The sequence below is a fragment of the Streptopelia decaocto genome (genome assembly GCF_964273445.1).
Source record: "Streptopelia decaocto genome assembly, contig: HAP1_SCAFFOLD_2390, whole genome shotgun sequence".
In the NCBI taxonomy this organism is placed as follows: Eukaryota; Metazoa; Chordata; class Aves; order Columbiformes; family Columbidae; genus Streptopelia; species Streptopelia decaocto.
The window spans coordinates 1-11,720 of record NW_028117097.1 but is presented as its reverse complement, the minus strand read 5'-3'; the positions used below and the strand labels follow the sequence as shown (position 1 = coordinate 11,720).

Here is an 11,720-nt window from a genome sequence, read left to right as displayed (position 1 = left end):
AGTATCCCACTGTCCCCATCCCAGTATCCCCATCCCATCCCATCCCAGTATCCCCATCCCCATCCTGGTCCCCATCCCAGTATCCCACTGTCCCCATCCCAGTGTCCCCTCCCCATCCCAGTCTCCCATCCCAGTATCCCCCCCCATTACTGTCCCCCCCCCCCACACACACTGTCCCCCCCAGGCTGTCCCCATGACGAAGGAGCGCGGGGGGGGGGACCCCCCGGCGGGGGGGGGGGACACGCCGCCCCCCGACCCCCCCAGCCCCGTGGTGGAGCGACGCAAGAAACCCATCGTGCATCCGGCCGCCCCCGCCCCCCTGCCCAAGGACTACGGTGAGAGACCCCCCGGGACCCCCAAACCCCCCTGGGGACAGGGACCCCCCCCAGGGAACCCCATGGGCACAGGGAACCCCCAAAGGAAACAGGGACCCCCCCCCAGGGAACCCCATGGGCACAGGGAACCCCCAAAGGAAACAGGGACCCCCCCCAGGGAACCCCATGGGCACAGGGAACCCCCAAAGGAAACAGGGACCCCCCCCAGGGAACCCCATGGGCACAGGGAACCCCCAAAGGAAACAGGGACCCCCCCCAGGGAACCCCATGGGCACAGGGAACCCCCAAAGGAAACAGGGACCCCCCCCAGGGAACCCCATGGGCACAGGGAACCCCCAAAGGAAACAGGGACCCCCCCCAGGGAACCCCATGGGCACAGGGAACCCCCAAAGGAAACAGGGACCCCCCCCAGGGAACCCCATGGGCACAGGGAACCCCCAAAGGAAACAGGGACCCCCCCAGGGAACCCCATGGGCACAGGGAACCCCCAAAGGAAACAGGGACCCCCCCCAGGGAACCCCATGGGCACAGGGAACCCCCAAAGGAAACAGGGACCCCCCCCAGGGAACCCCATGGGCACAGGGAACCCCCAAAGGAAACAGGGACCCCCCCCAGGGAACCCCATGGGCACAGGGAACCCCCAAAGGAAACAGGGACCCCCCCCAGGGAACCCCATGGGCACAGGGAACCCCCAAAGGAAACAGGGACCCCCCCCAGGGAACCCCATGGGCACAGGGAACCCCCAAAGGAAACAGGGACCCCCCCCAGGGAACCCCATGGGCACAGGGAACCCCCAAAGGAAACAGGGACCCCCCCCAGGGAACCCCATGGGCACAGGGAACCCCCAAAGGAAACAGGGGACCCCACAGGCACAAGGACCCCCCAAAGGAAACAGGGGACCCCATGGGGACAGGGAACTCCTGACAAGGACAGAGACCCCCCCAAAATAAAGGGGCCCGAGTGTGGATTCTCTGCTGGCTGATATGTTCTTGTGTCCCCACTGTCCCCGTTCCCCCCTGTTCCCCATGTCTGTCATGTCCCCCCGTGTCCCCTCCATGTCCCCCCATGTCCCCCCATATCCCCCCATGTCCCCCCATGTCCCCCATGTCCCCCCATGTCCCCCATGTCCCCCATATCCCCCCATGTCCCCCATGTCCCCCCATGTCCCCCATGTCCCCATATCCCCCCATGTCCCCCATGTCCCCCCATGTCCCCCATGTCCCCATATCCCCCCATGTCCCCCATGTCCCCCATGTCCCCCCATGTCTCCCCATGTCCCCCATATCCCCCCATGACCCCCATATCCCCCCATATATCCCCATGTCCCCCCATGTCCCCCATATCCCCCCATGTCCCCCCATATCCCCCCATGTCCCCCATGTCCCCCCATGTCCCCCATGTCCCCATATACCCCCATGTCCCCCATGTCCCCCCATGTCTCCCCATGTCCCCCATGTCTCCCCATGTCCCCCATATCCCCCCATGTCCCCCATGTCCCCCTATGTCCCCCATGTCCCCCATGTTCCCGTTTCCCCCCCATGTCTCCCCATATCCCCCCATGTCCCCCATATCCCCCCATGTCCCCCATGTCTCCCTATGTCCCCCATGTCCCCCCATGTTCCCGTTTCCCCCCCATGTCTCCCCATATCCCCCCATGTCTCCCCATGTCTCCCTATGTCCCACTGTGTCCCCCCATGTCGCCCTGTTTCCCCCCCATATCCCTCTCATATCCCCCCCATATCCCCCCGTGTCCCCGTGTCCCCATATCCCCCCGTGTCCCCCCATGTCCCCCCGTGTCCCTGTCCCCCCGTGTCCCCCCATGTCCCCCCGTGTCCCCGTGTCCCTGTCCCCCCGTGTCCCCGTGTCCCCCCATGTCCCCCCGTGTCCCTGTCCCCCCGTGTCCCCCCGTGTCCCCCCAGCGTTCACGTTCTTCGACCCCAACGACGCGCTGTGCCGGGAGATCCTGCTGGACCCGCGCACCAGCGTCCCCCAGCTCTTCGCCATCCTGCGCCAGTGGGTGCCGCAGGTGCAGCACAACGTGGACGTCATCGGCAACGAGGTGACACCGGGGGACACCGGGGGGTGACACCGGGGGGGTGACGCCGTGGTGGGGGTGACACCGCGGTGGGGGTGACACTGTGGTAGGGGTGACACTGTGGTGGGGGTGACACCGTGGCGGGGGTGACGCCATGTAGGGTTGACACCACGGCGGGGGTGATGCTGCAGCGGGGGTGACAATGGGGGGGTGACACCGTGGTAGGGGTGACACCGTGGTGGGGGTGACACTGTGGTAGGGGTGACACTGTGGTGGGGGTGACACTGTGGTGGGGGTGACGCCATGGTGGGGGTGACACCGTGGTAGGGGTGACACCGTGGTAGGGGTGACACCATGGTAGGGGTGACACCGTGGTGGGGGTGACACTGTGGTAGGGGTGACACTGTGGTGGGGGTGACGCTATGGTGGGGGTGACACCATGGTGGGGGTGACACTGTAGTGGGGGTGACACTGTGGTGGGGGTGACGCTATGGTGGGGGTGACACCATGGTGGGGGTGACACTGTAGTGGGGGTGACACTGTGGTAGGGGTGACACTGTGGTGGGGGTGACACCGTGGCGGGGGTGACGCCATGTAGGGTTGACACCACGGCGGGGGTGATGCTGCAGCGGGGGTGACAACGAGGGGGTGACACCGTGGTAGGGGTGACACCGTGGTGGGGGTGACACTGTGGTGGGGGTGACGCTATGGTGGGGGTGACACCATGGTGGGGGTGACACTGTGGTGAGGGTGACACTGTGGTGGGGGTGACACCGTGGTAGGGGTGACACCGTGGTAGGGGTGACACCATGGTGGGGGTGACACTGTGGTAGGGGTGACACCGTGGTGGGGGTGACACTGTGGTGAGGGTGACACTGTGGTGGGGGTGACGCTATGGTGGGGGTGACGCCATGGTGGGGGTGACACCGTGGTGGGGGTGACACTGTGGTAGGGGTGACACCGTGGTAGGGGTGACACCATGGTGGGGGTGACACTGTGGTAGGGGTGACACCGTGGTGGGGGTGACACCGTGGTAGGGGTGACACCGTGGTGGGGGTGACACTGTGGTGGGGGTGACACCGTGGTGGAGGTGACACCAGGGGGGTGACACCGTGGTGGGGGTGACACCATGGTGGGGGTGACACCAGGGGGGTGATACCATGGTGGAGGTGGCACCGCGGTGGGGGTGACACTGTGGAGGGGGTGACACCGTGGTAGGGGTGACACCGTGGTGGGGGTGACACCAGGGGGGTGACACTGTGGTAGGGGTGACACCGTGGTAGGGGTGACACCGTGGTGGAGGTGACGCTATGGTGGGGGTGACACTGTGGCGGGGGTGACACCGTGGTAGGGGTGACACCGTGATGGGGGTGACACCACGGGGAGCGGGGGGGAACTGGGGGCTCACCGGTGTTACCGGGCAGATCCTGCGCCGCGGCTGCCACGTGGACGACCGGGACGGACTGACGGACATGACGCTGCTGCACTACGCCTGCAAGGCCGGCGCGCACGGAGTGGGTGGGTGGCGCGGCCCTCCTGTCCCCGTGTCCCCATGTCCCCAGTGTCCCCAGTGCTGGTGTCCCACATCACCAGGGTCACCAGCATCCCCATGTCCTGGTGTCCCCATGTCCCCGTGTCCCCATGTCCCCATGTCCCCAGTGTCCCCATGTCCTGGTGTCCCCACATCACCAGGGTCACCAGCATCCCCATGTCCTGCTGTCCCCATGTCCCCGTGTCCCCATGTCCCGATGTCCCCACTGTCCCCAGTGCTGGTGTCCCCACATCACCAGGGTCACCAGCATCCCCATGTCCTGGTGTCCCCATGTCCCCGTGTCCCCGTGTCCCCATGTCCCCAGTGTCCCCAGTGCTGGTGTCCCCACATCACCAGGGTCACCAGCATCCCCATGTCCTGGTGTCCCCATGTCCCCGTGTCCCCATGTCCCGATGTCCCCAGTGTCCCCAGTGCTGGTGTCCCCACATCACCAGGGTCACCAGCATCCCCATGTCCTGGTGTCCCCATGTCCCATGTCCTGGTGTCCCCATGTCCCCACGTGTGTCCCCATGACCCCACGGGTGCCGTCCCCGTGTCCCCATGTCCCCAGCTGCTGTCCCTGTGTCTCCGTGTCCCCGTGTCCCAATGTCCCCACGTGTGTCCCCATGTCCTCATGTGTGTCCCAATGTCCCCATGTGTGTCCCCATGTCCCTGTGTGTCCCCAGGTGACCCTGCGGGTGCTGCCCCCATGTCCCCATGTCCCACGTGTGTCCCCATGTCCCCGTGTGTCCCCAGGTGACCCCGCAGGTGCCGTCCCCGTGTCCCCATGTCCCCGTGTGTCCCCATGTCCCACGTGTGTCCCCATGTCCCACGGGTGTCCCCATGTCCCCGTGTGTCCCCATGTCCCACGTGTGTCCCCATGTCCCACGGGTGTCCCCATGTCCCCGTGTGTCCCCATGTCCACGTGTGTCCCCATGTCCCACGGGTGTCCCCATGTCCCCGTGTGTCCCCATGTCCCACGTGTGTCCCCATGTCCCACGGGTGTCCCCATGTCCCCGTGTGTCCCCATGACCCCACGGGTGCTGTCCCCATGTCCCCATGTCCCGCGTGTGTCCCATGTCCTGCGTGTCCCCAGGTGACCCCGCGGGTGCCGTCCCCGTGTCCCATGTCCCCGTGTGTCCCCATGTCCCGCGTGTGTCCCCATGTCCCGCGTGTCCCCAGGTGACCCCACGGGTGCCACTCCCGTGTCCCCATGTCTGCGTGTGTCCCCACGTCCCGTGTGTCCCCACGTCCCGTGTGTCCCCATGTCCCACGTGTGTCCCCATGTCCCGCGTGTGTCCCCATGTCCGCGTGTGTCCCCACGTCCCGTGTGTCCCCATGTCCCGCGTGTCCCCATGTCCCCGTGTGTCCCCATGTCCGTGTGTCCCCATGTCCCCGTGTGTCCCCATGTCCCCGTGTGTCCCCATCTCCCACGTGTGTCCCCATGTCCGCGTGTGTCCCCATGTCCCCGTGTGTCCCCATGTCCCGTGTGTCCCCATGTCCCCGTGTGTCCCCACGTCCCGTGTGTCCCCATGTCCCCGTGTGTCCCCATGTCCCGCGTGTGTCCCCATGTCCCCGTGTGTCCCCATGTCCCCGCGTGTCCCCACGTCCCGTGTGTCCCCATGTCCCCGCGTGTCCCCATGTCCCCGTGTGTCCCCACGTCCGTGTGTCCCCACGTCCCCGTGTGTCCCCATGTCCCCGTGTGTCCCCACGTCCCGTGTGTCCCCATGTCCCACGTGTGTCCCCATGTCCCCGCGTGTGTCCCCATGTCCCCGCGTGTCCCCACGTCCCGTGTGTCCCCATGTCCCGCGTGTGTCCCCACGTCCCGTGTGTCCCCATGTCCCCGTGTGTCCCCATGTCCCACGGGTGTCCCCATGTCCCCGCGTGTCCCCATGTCCCACGGGTGTCCCCATGTCCCCGTGTCCCCAGGTGACCCCGCGGCCGCCGTGCGGCTGTCGACGCGGCTGCTGGCGCTGGGGGGGGACGTGGGGCTGCGCAGCCGCTGGACCCACATGAACGCCCTGCACTACGCCGCCTATTTCGACGTCCCCGAGCTCATCCGCACCCTCCTGCGGGCGGGGGCACCGCGAGGTGGGGGGGACACGGGGACATGGGGGGACACGGGGACATGGGGGGACAGGGGGACATGGGGGGGACAGGGGGACATGGGGGGGACACGGGGACATGGGGGGACAGGGGGACATGGGGGTACATGGGGGGACATGGGGGACATGGGGACATGGGGGGACAGGGGGACATGGGGGGGACACGGGGACATGGGGGGACAGGGGGACATGGGGGTACATGGGGGGACATGGGGGGACATGGGGGGACATGGGGGGTATGGGGGCGACATGGGGGACATGGGGACAGGACATGGGGAAGGGGGGGATATGGGGACATGGGGGACATGGTGGGGATATTGGGACATGGGGACAGGACATGGGGGACATAGGGGATATGGGGGATGGGGGAACATGGGGACATGGGGGTACATGGGGGGTATGGGGGCGACATGGGGGACATGGGGGACATGGGGACAGGACATGGGGAAGGGGGGGGATATGGGGACATGGGGGACATGGGGACAGGACATGGGGGGTATATGGGGACATGGGGGTACATGGGGGACATGGTGGGGATATTGGGACATGGGGGACATGCGGGGACATGGGGACATGGTGGGGACATGGGGGTACATGGGGGACATGGTGGGGATTTTGGGACATGGGGGACATGGGGGTACACGAGGGACACGGGGAACATGGGGAAAGGACGTGGGGACATGGGGGCAATATAGGAACATGGGGGATATGGGGACATGGGGACATGGGGACATGCAGGGGATGTGGGGGTGATATGGGGGTGATAGAGGTGAACACCGGGGGGACATGGGGGCATGAAACTGGGGTCCCTGGGGGTCACTGTGGTCCCTGGTGGGGCTGAGGCCCCCCGTGTCCCTCGAGGGACGTCCCCATGTCCCCGTGCCTCAGTTTCCCCCCCCGCAGTGCTGCACTCGACCTGCAGCGACTTCAGCCACGGGACGGCCCTGCACATCGCGGCCTCGAACCTCTGCCTGGGCGCCGTGCGCTGCCTGCTGGAGCACGGCGCCGACCCGCGCTCAGGGTACCGGGGGCACTGGGTTATACTGGGAGCACTGGGTTATACTGGGAGGGACTGGGAGGGACTGGGAGAGACTGGGGGCACTGGGAGCACTGGGAAGGACTGGGGGGGACTGGGTGGCGGCTGAGGTGTCCCCAGACCCCACAGATATGGGGACACCGGGGTCATTGTCCCCATCATGTTTTTGGGGTTCTAGAGGACATGGGGACACCGGGGCTGCACTCTTGGTGTTCTATGTGGTCTGGGGGGTTTCAGGGTCCCCCTTGACACCCCCATTTTGACCCCCAGAACAGCAAGGGGCAGGTGGTGGCCCAGGTGGTCCCAGATCCCATGGACATGGGGACACCGGGGTCATTGTCCCCATCGCATTATTGGGGTTCTATGGGGTCTGGGGGCTCAGGGGCTGCGCTATTGGGGTTCTATGGGTCTGGGGGCTCAGGGGCTGCGCTATTGGGGTTCTATGGGTCTGGGGACTCAGGGGCTGCGCTATTGGGGTTCTATGGGGTCTGGGGACTCAGGGGCTGCGCTATTGGGGTTCTATGGGGTCTGGGGGCTCAGGGGCTGCGCTATTGGGGTTCTATGGGGTCTGGGGGCTCTGGGGCTGCGCTATTGGGTTCTATGGGGTCTGGGGGCTCTGGGGCTGCGCTATTGGGGTTCTGTGGGGTCTGGGGACTCTGGGGCTGCATTGTTGGGGTTCTAGAGGACATGGGAACACCGGGGCTGCACTATTGGGGTTCTATGGGCTCTGGGGGGTCTCAGGGTCCCCCTCACGCCCCCCATCTGTCCCCCCAGAACAGCAAGGGGCAGGTGGGGGCCCAGGTGTCCTCAGACCCCATGGACATGGGGACACCAGGGCTGCACTATTGGGGTTCTATGGGCTCTGGGGCTGCACTCTTGGGGTTCTGTGGGGTCTGGGGGTCTCAGGGTCCCCCTCACGCCCCCCATTTGTCCCCCAGAACAGCAAGGGGCAGGTGGCGGCCGAGGTGGTCCCGGACCCCACGGACATGGGACACCGGGGTCATTGTCCCCATCGCATTATTTGGGTTCTAGAGGACATGGGGACACTGGGGCTGCACTATTGGGGTTCTGTGGGGTCTGCGGGTCTCAGGGTCCCTCTAACACCCCCCATTTGTCCCCCAGAACAGCAAGGGGCAGGTGGCGGCCGAGGTGGTCCCGGACCCCACGGACATGGGGACACCAGGGCTGCATTGTTGGGGTTCTATGGGCTCTGGGGGCTCAGGGGCTGCGCTATTGGGGTTCTATGGGGTCTGGGGACTCTGGGGCTGCACTATTGGGGTTCTATGGGCTCTGGGGGGTCTCAGGGTCCCTCTAACACCCCATCTGTCCCCCAGAACAGCAAGGGGCAGGTGGCAGCCCAGGTGGTCCTGGACCCTACGGATATGGGGACACCGGTGTCATTGTCCCCATCGCATTATTTGGGTTCTAGAGGACATGGGGACACCGGGGCTGCACTATTGGGGTTCTAGAGGACATGGGGACACCGGGGCTGCACTCTTGGGGTTCTATGGGCTCTGGGGACTCTGGGGCTGCACTATTGGGGTTCTATGGGCTCTGGGGACTCTGGGGCTGCACTATTGGGGTTCTGTGGGGTCTGGGGGTCTCAGGGTCCCTCTAACACCCCCATTTGTCCCCCCAGAACAGCAAGGGGCAGGTGGCGGCCGAGGTGGTCCCGGACCCCACGGACATGGGGCTGGACCGCGCGGAGGCGGCGGCGGCGGCGCGGGAGCTGCGGCGGCTGCTGCTGGACGCGGTGCCGCTGAGCTGCAGCCTCCCCCGCGTCACCCTCCCCAACTACGACAACCTGCCCGGCAACCTCATGCTGCTGTGCCTGGGGCTGCAGCTGGGGGACCGCGTGCGCATCGAGGGCGGCAAGGTGGGGGGGCCCCAAAAACGGGGGGCGGGGGGCTGGGGGGGGTGTGGGGGTTGGGGGGGGTGGGGAAAGGGGTTTGGGGGGGATGGTGGGGGTTTGGGGGGATAGTGGGGTTTGGGGCCTGGGGACACCCAGAAAGGCGCAGGGGACCAAGGATGCTCTGCATGGGGATGCAGGGATTGCATGGGGGAATGATGGGGGTTTGGGGGGGATAGTGGGGGTTTGGGGGATAATGAGGGTATGGGGGGAAATGGTGGGGGTTTGGGGGGATAATGGGGGTTTGGGGGCGGATGATGGGGGTTTGGGGGGGATAGTGGGGGTTTGGGGGCCTGGGGACACCCCAGAAAGGCGCAGGGACCAAGGATGCTCTGCATGGGGATGCAGGGATTGCATGGGGGGAATGATGGGGGTTTGGGGGGGATAGTGGGGGTTTGGGGGGAATAGTGGGGGTTTGGGGGGGCATAGCTGGGGGTTTAGGGTGCATAGAGGTGGGTCTGGGGTGGACAGAGCAGTTTTGGGGTGCACAGGGGGGTTTGGGAGCCCGGGGACACCCCAGAAAGGTGCAGGGGACCAAGGATGCTCTGGATGGGGATGCAGGGATTGCATGGGGGAAAAGAGGGCTTGGGGGGGGAATGATGGGGGTTTGGGGGGGATAGTGGGGGTTTGGGGGGATAATGGGGGTATGGGGGGAAATGGTGGGGTTTGGGGGGGATAGTGGGGGTTTGGGGGCCTGGGGACACCCCAGAAAGGCGCAGGGGACCAAGGATGCTCTGCATGGGGATGCAGGGATTGCATGGGGGGAAAGGGGGTTTGGGGGGATAGTGGGGGTTTGGGGGGGATAGTGTGGGGGTTGGGGTACATAGAGGGGTGTGGGGGGTACATAGAAGAGTGTTGGGGTAGAGAAAGAGGTTTTGGGGTGCACAAGGGGTTTGGGGGCCTGGGGACACCCCAGAAAGGCGCAGGGGACCAAGGATGCTCTGCATGGGGATGCAGGGATTGCATGGGGGGAATGATGGGGGTTTGGGGGGATAGTGGGGGTTTGGGGGGGGATAGTGGGGGTTTGGGGTACATAGAGGGGTGGAGGGGATACATAGAGGGGTATTGGGTTGGAGAGAGGGGTTTTGGGGTGCACAGGGGGGTTTGGGGTGCACAGGGGGGTTTGGGGTGCACAGGGGGTTTGGGGGCCTGGGGACACCCCAGAAAGGTGCAGGGGACCTGCATGGGGATGCAGGGATTGCATGGGGGAAAAGGGGGTTTGGGGGGATAGTGGGGGGGTTGGGGTACATAGAGGGGTGTGGGGGGTACATAGAAGAGTGTTGGGGTAGAGAAAGAGGTTTTGGGGTGCACAAGGGGTTTGGGGGCCTGGGGACACCCCAAAAAGGTGCAGGGGACCAAGGATGCTCTGCATGGGGATGCAGGGATTACATGGGGGGAAAGGGGGTTTGGGGGGGATGCCGGGTCTTTGGGGGGTCAAGGGAGGGTTTTGGGGTACAGGGGAGGGTTTTGGGGTGCAGGGGGCACCCAGAGCTCCCTTGTGCCCCCCCCAGGAAGGGACCCTGCGGTTCTGCGGCACCACGGCCTTTGCCAGCGGCCAGTGGGCTGGGGTGGAGCTGGATGAGCCCGAGGGGAAGAACGACGGCAGCGTGGGGGGGGTGCGGTACTTCATCTGCCCCCCCAAACAGGGTACGCACCCCCCCGGACGCCTGGGTCCCCCCAGGACGCCCCCGGACGCCTGGGTCCCTCAGGGAAAACTCCGAACACCTGGGTCCCTCAGGGCATTCTTGGGTCCCTTAGGGGCATCCCTGGGTCCCTCAGGGACACCACTGCACACGTGGGTCCCTTCGGGGCACTCCTGGGTCCCTTGGGGACACCCCCGGATGCCTGGGTCCCTCTGGGGGTGGTGGGCCACTCCTCTGTCCTGGGGTTGTACTGCTCCGTACTGGTCTGTATTGATCTGTACTGGTTTGTACTGATCCGTGCTGGTTTGTACTGGTCCGTACTGGTTTGTACTGGTACATATTGGTTTTTACTGGTCCGTACTGGTTCATACTGGTCTGTACTGGTTTATACTGGTCCATACTGGTTTATACTGGTCTGTACTGGTTTATACTGGTCCATACTGGTTTATACTGGTCTCCCCGCAGGCGTCTTCGCCTCCGTCTCCAAGATCTCCAAGGCGGAGGAGCAACCCCCCCGCCCTCCCCCCCCGCACCCCCCCAGAGCCCCCGGCCCGACCCCCCCACAAGACCCCGCAAGGACAAGAGAGGTACGGCCGGACGCCTGGGTCCCTCCCGGACGCCTGGGTTCCCCCAAATACTGTGGTGGGGTGGGGGCAGGCAGGGGGTGTGGCTGGGATAGAAGGGGCGTGGCCAGGCAGGGGGCGTGGCTGAGATAGAAGGGGCGGGGTCACGTGGGAGGGCGTAGCCAGGCGGGGGCGTGGCTGAGGAAAAGGGGCGGGTCAGATGGGGTGTGGCTGTGAATGGGTGGGGGTCAGTCAGGGGGCGTGGCTGGGAAGGAAGGGGCGGAGTCAGGCAGGGGCGTGGCTGGGAAGGAAGGGGCGGGGTCGGACGTGGCGTGGCTGGGGAAAAGGGGGTGGGTCAGACGGGGGCGTGGTCTCCTTGACCCCGCCCCTCGGCAGCCCCCGGGGACAGGGAGGGGCTGGGGCGCGGTGGGCGGGGCCAGAGGGGGCGTGTCCATGGTGACCCCGCCCACAGGCTCCCGCAGGCGGGCCGGGGCGTGGCTGGACCGCGAGGGCCGGCGGGTGGCGCCGGGGGACGCGGTGCTGGTGGCCGGACAGAGACCGGG

The 11,720-nt window shown here is 66.0% G+C and overlaps 1 protein-coding gene across 1 annotated transcript; it reads left to right on the top strand.

Annotated features, from left to right (window-relative positions):
* Positions 1-193: 193 nt before the first annotated feature.
* LOC309451899 (CAP-Gly domain-containing linker protein 3-like) lies at positions 194-11,714 on the top strand (the record flags this gene model as incomplete). The annotated part of the gene is given in 10 exon segments (XM_082076605.1): positions 194-335; positions 2,255-2,394; positions 3,795-3,888; positions 5,831-5,992; positions 6,910-7,011; positions 7,014-7,027; positions 8,682-8,918; positions 10,463-10,598; positions 11,060-11,181; positions 11,630-11,714. Coding segments are annotated over 10 exon segments (1,234 nt in total), but the record flags the coding sequence as incomplete, so codon positions are not given.
* Between the last annotated feature and the right edge of the window lie 6 nt (positions 11,715-11,720).